General features: G+C 40.0%; 2 protein-coding genes across 6 annotated transcripts in view; one reads left to right on the forward strand and one right to left on the reverse strand.

Annotated features, from left to right (window-relative positions):
- Positions 1-13,302, reverse strand: part of FARS2 (phenylalanyl-tRNA synthetase 2, mitochondrial) — a 233,370-nt gene extending 220,068 nt beyond the window's left edge. The window contains exons 1-2 of one of the 5 annotated variants that reach the window (XM_058019612.1): positions 13,284-13,301; positions 6,364-6,441 (exon numbers count right to left, since the gene is read on the reverse strand). The gene's annotated coding sequence lies outside the window, so the exon portion shown is untranslated. Of the gene's footprint in view, positions 1-6,363; positions 6,940-12,819; positions 12,882-13,283 lie in introns of those variants that run through there. The other 4 variants (XM_058019592.1, XM_058019620.1, XM_058019630.1 and 1 more) reach the window with 4 other exon arrangements.
- Positions 12,856-20,443, forward strand: part of LYRM4 (LYR motif containing 4) — an 85,670-nt gene continuing 78,082 nt past the window's right edge. Inside the window, exon 1 of the mRNA XM_058019647.1 lies at positions 12,856-13,010. Within this exon, the coding sequence (XP_057875630.1) occupies positions 12,925-13,010 (86 nt within the window). The 5' untranslated portion in view covers positions 12,856-12,924. The remainder of the gene's footprint in view (positions 13,011-20,443) is intronic.

The raw sequence follows: 20,443 nt of genomic DNA on the forward strand, positions 1-20,443 counted from the left end.
GGATGATCAAAGTTAATGAAAAAAAATTTCAATTTAATTCAATGAACTGTGGATCAGTTCCAGACATCTAGCTGCTACTCCATCCTCTTTCTTCTTTATCAAAAAGCACTCCAACAGTGTGAAAGTGAAGAGGACTCCATATGAGTCTACAGATTTTGTGATTTTGTATTTCCCCTCAGATTCGGAATTTTAAATTAATTATTTGACAGTTGACTACATTACATAAAATTAAATAATCTTTTCCATGAAGGTGGATTAGAGGCTACTCCTGGTTTGGAAGGAAAACTGACTACTAATATTACTGTTACATGAATAGCTTTAAAAGATTTCAACTGTCTCTTTCATACACATACTCCTTCACTATAAATTTATTTATGTGTCCTGCTGTTCACCCCTGCAACAATATCTTGCCATACCTGAGCATGTAAAATGTTAGTCCAATGTACTAGAAATAGGGCACTAAATTTATAAGGCTTTCAAAGATTAACAGAAAGACAAATTAATGTCATCTAAAGAAAAAAAAAATCAGTGCTCAGATCAAATATCTATTTCTAGTTACGATGTGTGCGATGTCACAACCAACAAACAATTTCAGTAAACTGGACATAACATTTATGAAACCTATCTGAATAGCCTTTGCTTCAATTCTTATTAACAATGTTTTTTCACATTCTCTTTTTCACTAAATATTTGTATTAAAAATGATAATTTAATTTTATCATCTCAAAACTCATCTCCCAGTGCTCTCCAGGTGCTTTGTAGCCATGGTTTCAGCAAATGTCCTTTCAGATCAGCCTAAAGGCTCTCATTTCTTTAGAACAGAGCTGGGCAGGAGTTGCTCTAAAATCTTTATTTGGGAATTTAATATATGCATCACTTTTAATAGACACTGCATGATGTCTCAAATGCAATGAGTATCACACAGGAAATTAAATTTTAAAAAATAATCTTTCCTGTTCAAGAATGAACAGTCCATTAAATGAAAACTGAAGTTGTCAGCTTTCAACAGGAAGAATAGTATCTATGCCTGAAACTTCACATTCCATCTATATAGGTTTTGCAGTACAGGGATATAAGCTTAAATGAAAAATGGTGTTTTGACATAGTTCCAATAACATTTATGTGTGCAGCACTGCCTAGTTGTCCACCTCACATCTGTTGTTTTCTGAGACAGATTTCAAGCATTTCCTGTTGGAAAAGGCTTTTTTTGTTAATCATCAGCTCCTTCTACTTCATGTTGGAGAAACACACTAATAACAATGGGAAGGGACTGGTGCTACTACAGTTTCTATTGCCCCAATTCAGGTGTCCTTCACTGTACCTACTCAGAAGCCCTGGACAACTCTGCTGTGCCACTGGGAACTTCATGAGCAGGGAGTCAGAGATGCAGGATTTTATTCCCATGCAAGGCGAAATCATCTCTCATGGAGTCCTAAAATCTTGAATCAGAATGTGAAATGATCTCCCAGTACACTTCCCCCTCTCTCTCAACCACTGTGTGAGATGGAAGAGATGTAAAGAGAGGGATGTCAGAAAATGATGACTGAAATCCTTACCATCTTTCTCCTGTTTCTCTTTGACAGGGAAGCTTTCTGCACAGCCACTTTTAGGCATCCAATTAAAACCAAAGTTAGCAGGGCTTTTTTACTGGGTCCAGACATGTAAGAAATGGTCCTTAAACTCAGCCCTTGCCTGAGTATGGCACAGTTACAGGACAACAGACTTACAGTTTAAGATACAATGAGTAAAAACGGAGTCCTATAAATTTACCCACGTGCTAATACTGCTCTTCAAAGAAAAAGAGATACTTACACTTTAAAACACTGCTATCAGCTCATTCTCCTTAATAAGAGCCCACTGTCTTTGAAACGTTAAATGGGACCTACTAAGAAGTAAATTCTATTTGCTGCAACACCTTTTCTTTCATAACGTGAAAACTTTTACTGTTTTTGTACAATTTCTTATCACTGAAGCTCTTTTCTATTGACTGAAACAGAAATCAACAACCAGATTTTTTTTATTCTCCCACTTATGTATTAGTGATCTGGGCTGTTGTGTTCCCTAACTGTTACAGTGGTCTAGAAGCAGAAGACGCCCTCATCTCTCAAGAACTATTAACCCAAAGTTTTATGCTAGAATTTAAAAAAATTTGCTATGTTACAACAAACTAAATTTATTTAGAAACTTTGTATCATCATTTGCATTTGATCCCAAATCACATGGGCTGCAAACATGAGTAAAGCATGAAAAACAGAAATAAAAAAGAAGTATAGGGAAAAGCAGCTAGCCTACACAGGGTGCAGTATTGACTTGCATGTTGTAAAAGGAAAAAAAAACCAAAACAACTCACCACACATCAGTTTCCAAATGACACAGTTCATTCCAACCCATTTAACCTACAAAAAATGCTGGACTCCATGAACAGCAAAATTTGAAAACAACACAGGCAGCTCTGCCAGCAAGTCTCACACAATCACAGTATCTGCCTCAATACAGCTGGTCTCACAGCAAAACAAATTTCAGAAGGTAAAACAAAAATGAAGTAAGATTGCACTGCTAAACATTTTCAGTTTGCTTTCCTTTGACCTGGTCTCCTTAGCAAATTTATTTACTCTATTTACATATTTATTTTTTAACTACTTTGCTGTTATTTCCTTGATTCCAGTACTAAAATTTACCACAGGTGAATGGATAATGTACCCATTCTAAATTCCACATGACTATCAAGCCTGTGTACTGCCTCCTCAGTCTTCCAATACACTACTGAGCTGCAAGATGAAAGACTTGTTTTAAGGACAAGCTTTAAGACTTTAAGGAAGTCTTATTTCAAGACTCTTTTAAGCACAAGTGTACCCAAGAAGACACTCAAGAATTAACTACCTAGCCAACCTCCATCAACCAGCTTAAAAACTTCACCTTGCATATTCTACAGTTATGAATGTATATGGGTTACAAAAAGACAGAAAACCTGATTTGCAAAAATTCTACTTATATTATGAAACACCTTCTGTAACTACAGCTAAATAAATGTATTAACTATGTTTAAAGCCTAAGGGTAAAAAAGTAATATTTTCCTTACAAATTCTTCAACTGCAACAACTGACACTGAATTATAAACAATACTGCTGATAAATATTCATGACAAATATAAGTCCCCTCAATTAAAAGTTCTGCCTATTCAAATAAATATAAGTCAAATTTTAAAATGCATTTGCTCAATCTTGCTACAATTTCCTGATACAGCTGTACTATGGTTTTGCTAAAGTTTTAGAGCCTGGATTGATTCATATGTATTCAGGCAAACCTACCTCGTAACACTGTATTTGATTACATCTGGACATGACTGCCTTTACAGCATTTCAGAGGTGCTGACATCTCCAATAACTTGTAAAAGAAGAACAAGTTCCAAAATATTCTGTAGCAAGCAAAGCAAGGCAAGCATGACTTAAAACAGATTCAAACAGTGTCTTCATGCAGTCCTGCTACTACCAGATTTTAAAAAAGGCTTTAAAGTATCACATTAAAACGAACAAGACTAGTGTTGCTAACTTCTTTCCTTGTCATTAAAGCTAGAAAATAGGAAACACTTGAGTCCATGGCTCACAGCTCCCTAGGATAATGGGCTCCCAAGCAGCTTAATGTTTTAACATCTGTAATCTTCCTGGGGAACATCTCTGTAAGGCTTGCTAATGTTGATATACTTACTCTAGACAAAGCCCAGCTCAAAGAACAAACTAAAATCTTTGTATGAAAAGCTTTGAGAAAGCCACATATTTTAATTATATCAGAGAACCCTTCTGTGACACCAGAAATCTGCAAGCCACACTTCCCCCTCAGAACAAGCCTCAGTGAAAGAAAACTTAAGACAGAACTCAGAATGCACATCTCAGACTATGGCACAGGTGTGTGTATGTATATATATGTATGTATATAAGTTTATGTATTTATTTATTTATATTTATATAAATTTTATATATTTATATTTAAGACTATTCACATAAGTATTTCTACATCCAGTCTTTAGATACCAAAGACAACATCCCCTCATTCTGCATTCTGAGCCAAGACATACACATTGACTAGGTGAAAGAAGATATGAAAGTCGGGGAAGTAAAGAAAATAACAACATGAAAGAATCAAGTTTTTATTATTAATGAAGAGTAAGATGTTATTATAGCTCAAGGTCACATATGACAAAACAATCTTCAGTTAATACCACATCTGTTACATACTGAGAGAATCAAAATTAAAACATAATAATTGTTTTGGTTTGTTTTCTTTAAAACCATCTGTAGAGTTGCAATTTGCTACATGCTGAAAGATTGTGTTCCACACAGGCCCAGCAGGGTTTGCCACTCAGGGTCAGGACTGGGACCTCAGGGGACACTGGGGTCAAATGAACTCCTAATACCAGGCAACAAAATAGGATTTGGTAGAATCTGCAGTATTGCTTAAATTTAGTTTATTTTAAAATTAATCCTTTCAATAACAACTCAGGAAGTCTGACAAAGTAACTAGAATAAATATGGTGCTCCCACATACTTAGTTCAAGTCTATCCAGCAGAGTTTCTGTCTGTAGAATGAATACTGTATTAAGAATATAACCTACCACAACAGAACAGTGATACAATGGCAGTATAAAATAAGATACATTGCAAGTGGAAGTGGAGGGTGGAACAAGAACCACAATCTGTCCAGGGAGGAAGAGGGACAGAAGGGAAACAGAAAAAGTTAATCTCTTTCAAGCCACGTCTATATGTTTAGACAACATTCTTTTATAAAACTGTACAAAGTTAGCGTGCCAACATAAAAAGCAAGCAGCTATTCTAAGTTCAACAAACCTATACAGAGCCAATATTTAATTACCTCTTCAATATGTGATAATTTTACACATATAATGCCATATCTGTCCATTTTACAATACTGCCTTCCCATGGGAAGAGCTGGTGTAATGCACTATGCAATTTTCACACTGTAACTAATTAGTATAATAAAAGTTAAAAAAATGTTTATAAAAAGCTGTGTTCATAGTCAAAATAAGTAAGAAAGCAATTTAAAAAATTATGCAAATTCTCTCAAAAGTAAGAACACTCTCAGTTAAGGTCTTGAAAACTTTCTTGAAAGTCAAATCAATTTTGAAATTCTACATACACACACACAAAAAAAGTACTATTAAATCTGTGTGAGGACCTGATAATTGGCTCTCTTTATCTGTTTTCTCCATTTTAGACACAGCACATCTACTTCACCAGGAGCCATTTCCAAAAAAGGAACAAGTTAAACAATAATTAAAATCAAGTGCATAAACATTAATTAAAGGAAACAAAGCATGTGTACCACCAGGTTAAAACAAACATGCACACAAAATGAAACAACAGCAGCAACAACAAAAATCCCCACAACCTGACCTTGGTCCAAACTAATACTAGGCTACAAAATATATCTGAAAAAGTTAATCACAGAAATTGTAGAACAAGGAGATAATTCAAGTCTCCAGACAGATGAACTCTCACAAATGTTCCCAGAATAGTATTTCAAACGATTTCTTCCCCCGTTCCTCTTTCCCACCTTTCAGCAGAATGTACACCCATTCCTATAGGAAAGTTGGCAGCTCCACTTCATAGGTCTGCATCCCCATCTAAATCAACACTCATTCCCACTCTTCCCACTCATTGGAGGGAGGACACAAACCTCATTAGGAGCCCCTGGCAGACACTGCCTTTCACTGATGCTGCCACGGGGTCATGTAGGCAAGAGACTGGAAGATAATGGTGGCGTTTGTAAAGTCCTAACTATTGCTCTCCATAGACCCCTGAGATCATTCTCCATTCACCAGAGCATCCCATCGCATCCCACATCCAATCCTATCCTATCCCATCCCACCCCACATCAATTGTAACTGGCCTGTAAAATGAGATTTGCCACCTCTTCTCACCCTGAACAGCAACTTATTGCCTAGGTAGTTAGGCAGATTTCAAAGGGATTATATTCAAGGATCTGGACATACTCCAATATAAAGATGATAAATTCTGAATTTCTTCTTCAGAAGATTATTATCTTCTACCTCTTTATCTCTCTCTCATTATTGTTACACACCTATCTTTATGTCTCAAGTCTTGTAATTTTCTTTTCATAAGGAGTAAGAGAATGCATGAATTCTATATGGAAAGCAAATTTATATAGCTATCATACATGTCCCTAGCAGTTGGTGAAGATGAAGAAAGCCTTTTTTAAATTACTAAATAATATAAAATTTAATTATTCATTAAAATGGAGAGAGACTGAAAACTTGTTACTAACTAAACAGGCTGGTAGTGCTGGTGTCAAAGATTCAGAAATTGAAATTTATTTTTACTTATTTACCTGCAAGCAGAGATAATCTTTCTTCAGCTCTGCTTCTTTTGCCTGCTAGCTTTAGTCAGTACTTTGCTCCTTCTCAGGCTGAAAGAAAAATTTTGACAGTCACCCCAGATATAAAAAACAGAAGCAGAAATAAAATAAAAAGAGAATTCTATCTAGAACTGTGAAGGCATGTAAGGAAATATTGACAATTCAGCTGATCTCACAAATCCATCAGAAGCGTGGTATATACAGGAACACGTCTCTAATGCACTGTCACTCATTGTCAGAGCTCTGAGGGCATAAAACCAATAGTGACACAAGATGAAAGATCAAAAATGTCAACGATCATGCAAAAGTAAGTATCTTAAACTCTACGACTTCTACAATCCCTAATATGGCTATGTTGTTTTCCTCATTTCAATTAAAGCACTGCTCCATAGTCTTCTTTCCTCTCTGGAAACAATCTGCTTCAGCTTCCTATTCAAAATATTGATTTTTTTCCTGGATCAAAAGTCCAAGCTACTAGAATAAAAAGTCACACATGGATGCACAGCACTATATAAAATGAAAATGTGTTGCAAGTGGAAAATCATATTCCCCCCTCCCCTCATCCCAGTCAGAAAACTAAACAGATTGCCTACTTAAAATGCACTCAATCCTTGATGATTTACCCATCCACTGTAAACAACAATTTTGCTTAATTTTCCTTTCACTAAAGGAAAGAAATGTCCTTGGATAACATGTTTTCTTACATCAGACCAAACTACCTCATAGCAACATGATACTTCTACACCTACTGATACTTTGATCTAGGAATTGTTTCCAACAAATAATCACACAATAATTATTTATAAGAAAACGACTACTTGAAGCTGATTTTCATGGAGGACTTAAGCAGTAGTCCTTGAGTGGAGCTAGCCTTTAGTGTCATCTGACAAGAAAGGCCATGCCCACAATCCAGGGAGCAGAAGAAGTGGGATGCACACAAGCACCAGGATGTTTTTGATTTCACATACTTGAGACATGGGACTGGGTAAGCAGAAGAAAACCCCACAGCACTGTGTTAGCTGTGCACCAATCCCCAAGGCTGAAACATGGAGAATCAGAGATGAAGGGCATGACCTTTACCCCTACAGCATGATCACGTGCATGCCTGAACACATATTTACATGTTTTTCATGTGCGCACTCACATACACATTTATACATGACAAAAAATAAACTCAAAGTTCTAGAGAAAAAAGAACTTTGCTCTAGCAAAGTGTTTTATCATGATCTTTAACTCAAAAGATTGGCAGTACCATTTGTAACCAACCTGCCAAACTGGAAATCCCAAGTCAGCAAAATATATACAGGGGCGGCGACAAAAAGAATCTCAATTATTCTTAAACAAAATATCAGTCCTTGTTTTACTTCTAAGTTTGCTTCCTAAGCTAAAATTTTCAATATCCTCTGAAAGAGGGCAGAAAAAAATATCAAAATAACTACATCATTTAGCCTGGCTGGCTGACAGCTACTGAGAAATATGATGATAGTGTAAATCACAAAGGAGGGAGAAGGATTACACAGTGTGACTCTAAAGGGGCATAAATGAAAAAGTGGGATGAACTCAGGGAAGAGGGTGGCATAGGATGAGCATCAGAAAACATTTCTTAACAGCAATACAATATAAAGTAGAATATATTTTCTCACAGACAGAGAAGTTATTTAAGGCTAAATTTGATAAAATACTGAAAACCACAGCAAAGAAAGCATTTCTGAATTTATGAAGTCATGGATGAGAACACTTCATTAATCTTGTCCTCTTTATGCTTCTCATGATTAGATTTCTGAGCAAGATTTCAGTATAACAAAAAAACACACAGGAAAAATATGTTCATTTTTTCTTGAGTTCTTGTCTTCAACAGCATTAAGGTTAGAAGTGTTTAGAAGTTTCATTTGCATTTGAGGCAACTATTACATGTTGAGCTATTTAAGCATTACTGGTAATTTTAATCCCCTATTAGTTATTCTTTTGCCTATAACACAAAATTATCCTTTTAATTCTGGACTTCTATAGTATTTTTATTTCAAGCATTTCAAAGGATTTTACCAACATATGCCCACTAAGAACATCTTTCAAAATCCATATGGTGCAAAACACTGCCTTTCCTTAATCCAGAAGTTATCCTGTGACTGCTGAACTGTCCAGCTCCTTAATTGTCAGGTAACACAATGCCCATGAAGTCCTCTGGAGGACTTAAGCCACAGGAAATTAGAAAGTCAAAACTCTGGCCAAAAAGGAAAACAAAATTCAGTGTTTATTTTAGTCTGATGCCTGCAGCATCAGTGCTAAAACAGGTGTTCCCTTAGAAGACCAAGCATTACAACAGGAAATGCACTACTGGTTGTGTTTTGCTTTTCCTATTATTGCTGCTCTTACAATCTTAATTTAAACAGTACACAACATTCTGCAATTCAGTTTGGAAAGAGATGGGGTAACTCACAAAAAGCTGTCTGAGAGAAGAGTTTTGTCACCATTATTTTCTTCCCTCTGAGCTTCCAGGTAGAATTTTTTTAAATGCACAAAGAATTTAGGAGTATAGCTGCATTTGAAATATGGAAGTTTCTCCTCCTAAATAAAAATGTTCTTTTCTACAGGGCAACCAACTAAATACAATTTTTTTTAAATACCAGAGTCAGTCAAGGCCTCCTGGTGATACTGTGGAAATTTTAATTCACCCCACAGAACAGTTAAATTACATTTTGTTACATTTGTCACTGAAATCCCAAACTTCTTGTGATTTATAATCCTTCTTTTAAAGATCCTATTCTATACTGTGTAGGATCTCACTGTGCACAACCCTATCAACCAATAACTAAGACAAGGAAAGGAGACACCACACCTCTGCAGCATGGGAAAATTAGCATATTTTCACAACCTAGAAAACAATTACTAAAAGTGATTATAATATCACAACAATCAATTATTGTTCTGATCCCCAAAGAAAAATAATGAGAACCAACAGCAGCATACCAGGAAAGCACTGAAAGTGTTCAGTGCCATGTCATGAAGCTGAAATAATGCACCACAAGGAACAATTCAGCAACAGATGACAAGATATTGAATATGTCCTAGAGAGTAGAACAGCTCTTTCTTTCCACTCCAGTCCACAGCCCCTACAGGTACTTCATCCAAATTCCTTTCCCTCTCCTCTTTTAGCAAGTACACACTGAAATATTCTAGGTACTGATAGCATTATATCCTCTCAAAGTGCTTATTTATCCCAAGAGATGCAGAAAGGCAAGGCACATGCCACCTTCCTTCCCAGACCAAAGGCTGAAAGCAAAGACTTTTGTACAAATGAACACCACCAACCCTAAATCCAGGCGCAGTTTTCCCCTCAGGAATGAGGAGGCAGCTCATGAAGTGGTTGCTGCTGCTTCCCCATACACAGGCCCCAGCGCCACAGGACACACAGGGGTCATCTGGGCTGTGTCTGTGCTTTGAATGTGCAGTGGTACCATAAACAAAGGCCAGCAGAACCACCTGTATCCCAGCCACAGCAGTGTCCACTTCCTGCAGAATGACACAACTTCTGCGGGTACCATAACCCATCGCTTCCAAGAAAACACAACAACAAATGCAAAAACAAAAGGAATTAATTTTTCCACTTAACAGTGCCAAACCAAGTGCACAAAGGTGACTCCTTTCTGACAAAAATTAATCTTCCCTCCCTGAGTGTATTAAAGGTTAAGCTAGAAAAAGGAGACAAGAGGAAAGACTTTTCTCCTTTGATAAATGTACTTTGCATTTGATCATGCACTGCATGAGCTTACTGCTGATTCTAAACATAGGACATTTCTACGCTTTCTGAAGAGAAAAACATGGTTATCTTAAAAAAAAGAAAAAAACAAATTAAAGAAACAAAACTCATAAAAACTGTCAGGGAGTTTCAGGAACAGGATTATCATCTGAGGCTATCTAAAAATAATTTTTAATTACTTTTCAAGTATTAAATTAATACTGTTCCTGTAAACAAAATTTGCTGAATGCTTTCATCCCAATTACTCCCTCATCTTTTAGAGCAGAGGATTGTACCATGAAAACTTCATTTCCAACAATACCTAAGGGCTGTTGTAAAATTAGATGGAACAACTGCCACACTCATCCACAGAATGGCATCACTTTGGTAACTTTGCTAAACTCTCCAACCTCATTTTGGCTCTGTACCTGACAGACCCATATCGTTCGAAGCTGTCTGAAGCCCACCCTCATAACAAAGGGCAAGGTGGCCCCTGCTGCTTTCAGAGATGGTAAATCTTACACACAAAGCCAGAGTTCTGCTATAACATGCATGATGGCTGGTGCTGGCCAGCCACCAACAGCTGCGAAGATGGGGAGCACCAGCACCCCAGATGGGTTCTGCTTCTGGCAATCTGCTTTAACAACACGGCTTGGGCTACAAGGAGAATTTGGTTGGTCCCACTGGCAAATGAAGGGCATGCTTGCTTTGTATTTCTCCATGTGGGTGTCCTGAATGCCAAGACCTAACCCAAAACACACTGGTTTGTAACTTACAGGGGAAGTTACTACAGAAGCATGATGTTTATCCCAGTACTACATCTGCATATGTTTTTCTACATTTCCTGCAACATTTCTAGTTTGGGTTTTGATAAAGAGAATACCCAGAAAATTTTCTACATACAGAAAATCTCAGTTTCCAGAAGCCTAAAAGGGCTGCTAAAACACAGCATACCCATAAAGATAAATTTGAAATAAATTCATGTGTCTATACTAATCACATCCAAAAGTACAGAACTATTTTAGTTCTTTGCAACAAACTGTAAATTGCATCAGATGTACAACTGACAATAATACTTAAATGTATATGCAATAAAACATGAGTTAAATTAGAAGCAGCAATAGAAGCACTTTTGCCAGAGACATATAGAATCTACATGATAGTTGTTTTAAACACCTACTATACAAATAACAAACTGTGAAGGAAGTAGGAACCCTATCATGAAACCTGAAAGGAGGCTCTAGTGAAGTGGGGACTTCTGCTGTGCCTGCAGTGAGAGGACCAGAGGAAAGGGCCTTGAACTGAGACAGAGGAGATACAGATTAGATATCAGGGGAAAAAGTACATTGTTAGGGTGGTCAAGCATTGGAATAGGTTACTCAGGGAGATGGTGGAGTTACCATCCCTGGAGCCGTGCAAGAGTCTCCTGGTGAGGTGGTTTAGGGGTTACAGTAGCAGTGCAGGGTGGACAGCTGGACTGGAGACTAAAGGTCTCTTCCAACATTGATGATTCAATGACACTAAATAAATTGCTGATAAAATTCAAAAATCAGTATTAAATACAGCTCTGGCATAATACCTGCAAGTTACAAAGTTAAGTTTATTCTGCAGCAGCAAAACTTACAGCAAAGGAGGATGCTTGATGTGTGGTTTAAATAAGAGAATTCATCTTTAAAATAGGTATTGAGAGAGGAACAACTCAAACATCACTGTAACACAACAGGCCCTGGTACACTAGCACAGATGTACATCTGCAATTGCCTGTGGTGATTTCAGAGAATCACAGAATGTTGGGGTTGGAAGGGACCTGTGAAGATCATGTAGTACAACTCTCGTGACAAGGCAGTGTCACCTTGAGCAGGCGACAAAGAAATGCATCCAGGTGGGTTTTCAATGTCTCCAGAGAGTGAGACTCCACAAGCTTCCAGCACAGCATGTTTCACTGTTCTGCCATCCTTAATGTAAAGTTGTTTCTCACACTGAGGTGAAACTTTCGGGTTGTAGTTTATGGCCATTGCTTCTCACCCTTTGGCTGGGCCTCACTGGAGAGCCTAGCATCACTCTCTTGTAATCCACCTTTCATATACTTATACACATTAATGAGATCCCTTCTCAGTCCTCTGTTCTCCAGACTGAATAGGCCCAGCACCCGCAGTCTCTCCTCATGAAGGCACATGCTCTGGACTCCAAATTATCTTCGTGGCCTCTGTTCGATCCTCTCCAGTACATGAGCTCTGACTGCAAATGCATACAGCGATTCCGAGGCAACTCCCTGCACGCATCACTTGTTGCTCCTTTCCAGCCCCGATATCGCTCTACCCCCGGCAGCCTCCACCTCCCGGCGGGGCACACCAACCAAGCACGGTGTGCGCACAGGGCGCTGCTGTCCCCGCCGAGCACGGCATCTGAGCGCCGCTTTCGCTTTCCCGTCGCTCGGGCCTTCCCTCCCCGCCCCCGGGCCCTCCACAGCCGCACGGCCGAGCCCTACAGGCACCCCGCGGCAGTCGCGCCTTGCCATCCGGGCAGGCCCGATCCGGCGGGCCCCGGGAACCGACTCCGAGCTCCCCGAGCCCACCGCCGCCGGGGCTGCCCTGGCCGGAGAGCCGCTCTTCCCCGCCCCTCCCCGCCCCGCCCGCGCCTTGCGCTGGGCCCGGGCCGAGCCGCGGCCGCTGCCGCCCCGCTCCGCCACTCACCGCCGGCCCTGCGGCTCCGCTCCGCCGCGGCTGCGCCCGGCGCGGGCGGCGGGAGGGCGGGGAAAAGGGGCCTCGCCGCGGGAGGAGCGGCTCGGTGTCGGCAACATGGCAGCGTCCAGCCGTGCCCAGGTGCTGCGGCTGTACCGCGCCCTGCTGCGGGAGAGCCAGCGCTTCAGCTGCTACGGCTACAGGTGCGGGGAAGGGCTGCGGGGGTGGCGGACGCGGGGATCCCCGCCCAGGCGGGGGGGTTCCGGCCGTGCTTGGGGCAGGGGCGCGGGGAGCTGCGGCCTCGGGAGGAGCCGAGCCGTGCCCTGGAGCGACAGCGGGACCAGCAACGGGCCTGGGCCCGGCACCGGGCCCTGCTCGGGGCGCCGGGAATGGGCAGCCCCCAGACTCCGGAGTGCCGCAAAAGCACCAGGGTATGGGGTATTAGGAAGAAGGGACAGGACAGAGGTTGTCCTTACCTTAAGTCGGAAGTACTTGTGCTGGGTGTGGGCTCCTTAATGCAAGGAAGACAAGGAGCTGCTGGAGAGGGTCCAGTGGAAGGCCGCAAAGATGAGGAAGGTTCTGGAGCATCTCTCTTGTGGGAGACACTGCGGGAGCTGGGCCTGTTTGGTCCGGAGAAGGGAAGACTGAGAGGGGAGCTCGTTAATGCATATAAATCTCGGGGATGGGTGTCATGGGGATAGTGCCCTACTCTTTTCGGTGCTGCCTGGCAACAGGATGAGGAGCAAAGGTCGTAAGCTAAAACACAAGAAGTTTCACTTCAACATGACAAAGGACTTCTTTACAATGAGGATGACAGAGCACTGGAACACGCTGCCCATGGCGGTCATGGAGTCTCCCTCTCTGGAGACATTCCATACCCACGTGGATCTGTTCCTGTGTCACCTGCCTGCTCAAGGTGACCCTCCCTCATCAGGGGGTTGGCCTAGATGATCTCCAGAGATCCATTCCAACCTTAATGACTTTGTGATTTTGTGAACCTGGTGTAGCTCATGTCTGGTCTGTGTGCTGCCCGTTTCCTGGCAGAGGAGGGCTGGGGTCAGGCTGCAGCCAAAGCCTGGCACCATGTGCTGTGTCCATGCTCAGGGTGCAGTGGGGCTCAGAGTTCACACTTCCCACCACACAGGATACCAGGCTGTCTGCCTGCTTTCTCTGGCTGTCAGTGAAAGGGAGACACTGTTTGGGTGTTTTTTGGCAAAAGTTAGGTGTAGGCCTGGTCACCTTTAGCTGTCTGCTGTGTTCACAGGGGTGCTGTTCACCCACCCTTGCAGAATTGCATTGCCCAATGGTAGTTTGTTTACTTTACCACTTAGTTGGACCACGGGAAGGGACATGTGAGCTACCTGTGCTGTGAATCATCTCTCAGGCAAGAATTGGGAACAGAAGCCTTTAAACTTGCATAACTGTGGTGAGCTCTGTGCTCTGCAAGGCACAAGTATTCCACAAACCTCAGGTGTGAGGGAGTGCCCTGAGATGAAGGGCTGTGGGGCTGAAAATAGCCGGTGCTAATAAACCTTCGGTGCTGACTCCACGCAGCAATGTGTGTTTGCATCACATTGTGTTGCTATCAATGTTTTCTCCTGCTTTTTGGTGTCCGGAGTGTCCCTGGTTATCCTTGTTCTGGCTGACCAACACAGGATTGTACATCATGGAGATGGCTTGAGATGTGCAGTTGGTGAACAGCTGAATGAATTTGTGTCTGGGCTATGGTGTATTTTCAGTAGTGAGTTTGTACTTGGGGGTGAGCAGTGAGGAAGTGAAGTCCACAGCAAATTTTAAAGGATAGAAATTATACAATATGTTTACCATGCAGATCTGATTTTTTGACACCATGTCACAGTGCAAGTTGCGGCTTTCCTTAAAGGAAAGATCTCTGGTTTTGATGGGCCTGTCCTTAGATACTATAAAATCAGAAACCATCTAAAGCCTTGTGCTGTAGACACATTTGTGAGCATGAAAAGCCATAGCAGTTTCCAGCAAGGAATGATCAGCTGCTGTTAGATTTAGAGGCCTGCTGTGACCACAACAGCAGTCCTGCCTCAGTGTTTACACCGCACCCATAGGTAAAAGGGGACACCCCGTTGGCTTCTTGCTGACGAGATAAGCAGAGATAAGCAGCCCTGCCGTGTCCTCAGGGCTGCTGTAACGTGATATGGCAGTTTATGGAGCTAACCCAAGGACTTTCTGTAAAGAGCTAACTTGCAGCAAAGTAGAAGGTATTACAGATTATTACTATTATTACTATTATTATTATTATTGATTCATGACTTCAACTAGGCAGTGTCAGAATACTTCATTACTGCAAATTGCATATTTGTAAGAGTATGTCTGGAGTACGATCAGCTAATTAGTGTCTCTTTATTTACTTACTGTGCTTTTTCTCCTAATTTCATTGCTCTGGTTTAATTTAGCAGGCAGCTAAACACCACACAAGTGCTTGCACCCCTCTCCCCAGTGGGATAGGGGAGAGAACTGAGGGGGAAAAAAAGTAAAATTTGTGGGTTGAGGTGAAGACTTTTTAATAGAACAGAAAAGGAATGGATAATAATAATAAGAAGAATATACAAAACATGTGATGCACAGTACAGTTGCTGCCAGCCAATGCCCAGCCAGTTCCTGAGCAGCAGTCCCCAGCTGGCTTTCTCCCTGGTGTATATACTGAGCATAACACCCCATGGTGTGGAATATCCCTTTGGATCATCCTGGATGTATTTTCTGCCAGCTTCCTGTGCTCCCCAGCGTACTTGGAGGTGGGTGGGTGTGAGAAGCTGAAAACTTCCTGACTTAGTGTAAACCCTGCTTGCTAAGAGATCAGCATGTTGTCAACATCACTCGCATCCTAAATCCAAAACACAGCACTGTACCAGCTACTAGAAAGGAAATTTAATTTTACTTCCTAGACAAAACCAGGACACGTGTACATGTAGATTATGATGGAAAATTCAACTTTTTTGTTTTATTTCTCTCTGAGTAAATAGATTCCTTATGTCATTTCATAGCCTCAGATTTTCTTCTGCCACCCAATAGAACTTGTGTGGTTACTGTGAAGAATATCATTCATGTCTTAAAGTAACTGAGGTCACCACTGGCAGCCTTCAGAATAATACAGGAGCATCTCCAGTGTCCTGAAGTAAATGTCACAGAGTGTTGGGACACCCAGAAGGGTAGGGCAGGTTTTAACAGCAGGGAGAGGAAATTTAGTAGACTGTAAGTAATTTCATGTCTGCCCTTCTGCCCTATTACCCAAGCAGACAGTCTGAGTATGGGTGAGTGATTTGTACTGGAGGAAAATCAATATGCAGAGAGGCAAGATGTTAGGTTTTGAGTCAAAGAGGTGGTTTTTAACAAGTGTACTATTTTCTTCTGCTTGGTTGACAAAATGTAGAACCTCTGATGGTTTATAATATGTTGGATTATAGTCTCAACTAAATGGATTTAAGGGATATTTCTAAATATCATTAGTGATTTAAATAATGGCATATTGTGAGTGGTTTGGGTACAGAATACAAAAGAATTTATGAACTTATGAAAGCCATTAAAATACATCTGATTGCAAATGAAGATAATCAAAACTTTAAACTTTATTTTCTGCAAATAATTATTTAATGTTTTTTAACATCTTTCTTGATTTATTGACATTTTTTTCCATTTATCCATTATGTTCTCTTTTAAGTGATGGAAGTTGTATTTTTATTTATAGATACATTTCTTTCTTGTCTCTCTAAATTGCATTTTAATGGAATTTGATTTTTCTTTTAGCATGTGCAATATTATTTGACTAATAAAGCTACCTAGAATCTAGAAGAATGAGGGGAAAAAAAATTGTCACAACAAATTTGTCCATTTGTTTTGCATTGGAAACAAGTTAATGCATGCATTGTTTTGCGTTGGAAACTGAATGCATGCAGTTTCATCTGAGATAAGTCCTTCAAGATTTTAAAACTGGTAAATCTGATTTTTGCAAATGACTGCTAACCTAAGAACAGAACTGAGCAAAATAATTTGCACTGGTTTTTTCCAGTGCCAGTTGCTTTTCCTACTTTGACTGACATGGCTGTTGATCTGATTTTAGAGAGTCATGGAACATAGAACCAAAGAACAGTCTCAAGATTGCTGCCCCTTTTTCTTGTGGGGACTTCAATTTATCAGATGTCTGCTGGGAATATAATACCACAGAGAGGAAGGAGTCTGGGAGGTTCCTGGAGTGTGTGAAAGATAAATTCCTAATGCAACTACTGAGGGAACTATATAGGAAAGGCATCCCACTGGACCTGTTGTTTGTCAAGAGAAAAGAACTGTTGTGTGATGAGAAAATTGGAGGATGCCTTGGGCACAGTGGTCCTGAAATGATAGAGTTATCAATTCTCACAGAAGGAAGGAGAGGGATCAGCAGAACTGCCACCTTGGACTTCCAGAGGGCAGATTTGGGCCCGTTTGGGAGACCTGTTGAGAGAGACGCTAGGGAGACAGTGCTGAAGGACAGTGGTGCCCAGGAAGGCTGGACATTCTTCAGGACAGAAATCTTCAAGGCACAGGAGCAGGCTGTCCTCATGTGTTGGAAAAGCCAGCAGGGAAGAAAACCAGCCTGGCTGAAGAGAGAGCTTTAGAGGAAACTCAGGAGAAAAAAAGAAAAGGAAAAAGAAAAGGTAGAGTTTACAGAGTTTTTGACCTGTAGAGGTAAGGGCAGACTATGCCAGAGAACTCGGTGGATGTCAAGAGGTGGTGCAGAGAGAAAAGCAGAAGATCCAAACCCCAGCTGGAACTTTATCTGGCTACTGCTTTAAAAGAAAGTAAAAGATGTTTCTGTAGATACATCAGGAACAAAAGAAGGGCTATGGAGAATCTCCATCCTTTGTTGGTTGCAGAGGTAAATGTAGTGACCAAGGATGAGGGAAAGGCCAAGGTATTTACTGCCTACTTTGCCTCGGTCTTCATAGTGAGACTCCTCTGGATGCCCAGTTCCAAAACAGAAAGTTCTCTGTACCCAGTTCCCTTCATGAGAGCACCTGGGTTCTTGCTCAAGTGTAGGTTAAGTTGGCCCATACTTGCATGATGACTTGTGCTTCAAAGGGACATAAACCTGTTAAGGTTCTGCTAACAATTCTTTTGAGAACATAACTCACACCAAGTAAATTTTTTTAAAAACCACTCTTTTAGAGAAATGAGTTTCTTTCTCTTATTCCCAGCATACCTGGTTTGGTCACATTAATGGAAAAATCTTACTTTGCTTTTAGTCCCTGGTCTATAGAATCCTGTCAGTGTTTCTTTTTGCTCTTTCATCACTTAGGTATTTTAGCAGCCATGTTAAAATTTTACATGTGACAGTTATCCAAGCTGACTAAGACCTTTTCTCACTGGATATCCTAATGAAGTTTGTGATTGACAAGGTGTGCCAGCAGATAGTTTATGTTTCTATGTATTAGGGAGGAAAAATGTCTACATAGTGATTAAACAAAAAAAAAAGTTTTAGACAGTAATGAGAAAAGAGAGGCATGGTTTTCTGACCAAAATGGTAGTTTGTAGCTGAGATAAGAAATGCAGAAAAAAAATTAAATTGTCAGTTCTGTCCAGCGGAGATGTCCTACCTCTTTGTAGGTGTACGGTGACAGAATTGCAGTTTACAGTATCTGGTTTTCCTCAGCTGTGCAAAGAAGGCAGATAACTTATTTTTTCTTCTCTGTATGTAATTGCTGATTGTATTCTGAGTGATAATAAACTTAGGGATTTTTTTGAGTTAATTTCCTGTTTACTGAGTGTGTGGTGTTCTCTGTCATCTACTTGGAAAGTATGAAAAAGTCAGGGCTGCAGGCAGCTACAGTGCTCCAGAGTCCAGAGTGGTTTCCTCGTACCCTGGTGCAGACACTTCTTTTGGCCTGGAGCTGCATGACCCAGAGTCACAGCCAAACAGGCATTGCACATTTTCATATAATTTTGTGGAGCAGTCTCACAGATTTGTGATTGGCCTTACTAATACCTCTTTCTAGGGGGAGTTCAATTTTGGATATTATTTCAGTGACCACATACCGTTTTGCCATTATATTATTTTCAGCTCTTTTTTATATATTGCTTTATTCTATCAGAATCATTTTATGCTTGAATAGAGATGTCAGTATTTTAAGAGCATTTTAAGAGTATAAGAGTTTTTTAGTGGAAATACGTGCCATTTTTGGAAAATCTTGAGGTATAAGAACATAGTTTTGGATTTGGGTCTCATGGTATAGAAGTATTTCCATTTGACTTAAGTATTGTATATGTATAAAATATTTTGGAAAGACAACCAAAGCACTCTATTTCAAAAATATCAAAACATAGCCATTAATTACCTTCAGAACAATTAGCCATTAATTACCTTCAGAACATATTTCTCTGAAGTTCTAAAACAAATGGAAACAGTTTTATCAAATACTTTGATTTCTTAATAGTAATATTACCCAACTGAAAATCATAGCATCAAAATTCTGTTACCTTGTTCATTAAAAGGTGTTATCTTTGGTTGTAATAGTTCAACAGTGATTGTCATTTTCCAAATACATTCGTTTTACCCTTGTAAAGTTGCACTCTTCCTAAACAATTCATGATATCTGTGCATCAGGTCTGATGTAATTTTCTTGGTTTCTTTTTTATATTTCCTTTTTTTTTTTATTGCTGAGCAGATTTTTGAATAGTAGTAACTTGGAGGGAGGGTTTGGAGCACATACAGAGTTCTGGAAAAACTGAAATTTAATATTTGGAAGACAAATGGATGGGGGCTTCCTCAAAAGACTGATCTAATGTTTTGGTTGTTTTGTTTTAGTATAGGCACCCAAAATGAGTAAATCTGCTTTAGCCACTTGTTATTCTTTGTGTAGCACAGAAGAACAGGGATATATTTCTTTTTACATAAAATTTAATTACCAGTAGTGTTTGTTAGAGAACTAATGAGAGTAATAGAAAAAATATTGCCTCTGGCAGTGGCTCATACCCATACACATATGCTTATGATTTCTGGTAAATGAAAAGCACTTTGTAATGTAGCTGTAGCATTAGAAATGGATTTAAATGCTGTTCCAGCTAACCTACTCCTTTCCTTACTCTTGGATGTGGCTTTAACACTTATTTCCTCTGTTTTCATCTCTGTGCTGCCCATGATGAAAAGATGCTGACCTGCTAACATCCAGATGATTCAAGATACAGTAGACACGGGCTATTATAATTCAAGGCTATTATAATTCAAATATTTCAAGCCGTCTTTAGAAGATCAGCATTCTGGATTAAAAAAAAATAAGTAATTTACAAAAGAAAAGAGGAAACTGCAATTGACAAGGCAGTGTTTAGAACCACTTGCTGCAGTAGTGGATGACAAGGATGCTCTCTGAACTACCTCTTCAACAAAGCTCTTCCCATGAGTTTTGGGGTTCCCTCACCAAGAAAGTCCTAGATTATACATAGTTCTCTACTTTTCAAAAATACTTAGGAATACTTAAGCCTCTTCTTCCAAGACTGTTTTTTCACAAAACTCAGTACAAAAGTGTCCTTAGTGAGAAATATTCTTGGGGATTCTTCTTGATACAGTTTTTTTTTCTCAAGAATGAAGATGCCACAAGTCATCTAGACAACATTCTGGCTAGGTGGAATTATG

This window comes from Melospiza georgiana, chromosome 1 (genome assembly GCF_028018845.1).
Source record: "Melospiza georgiana isolate bMelGeo1 chromosome 1, bMelGeo1.pri, whole genome shotgun sequence".
Lineage (NCBI taxonomy): Eukaryota > Metazoa > Chordata > Aves > Passeriformes > Passerellidae > Melospiza > Melospiza georgiana.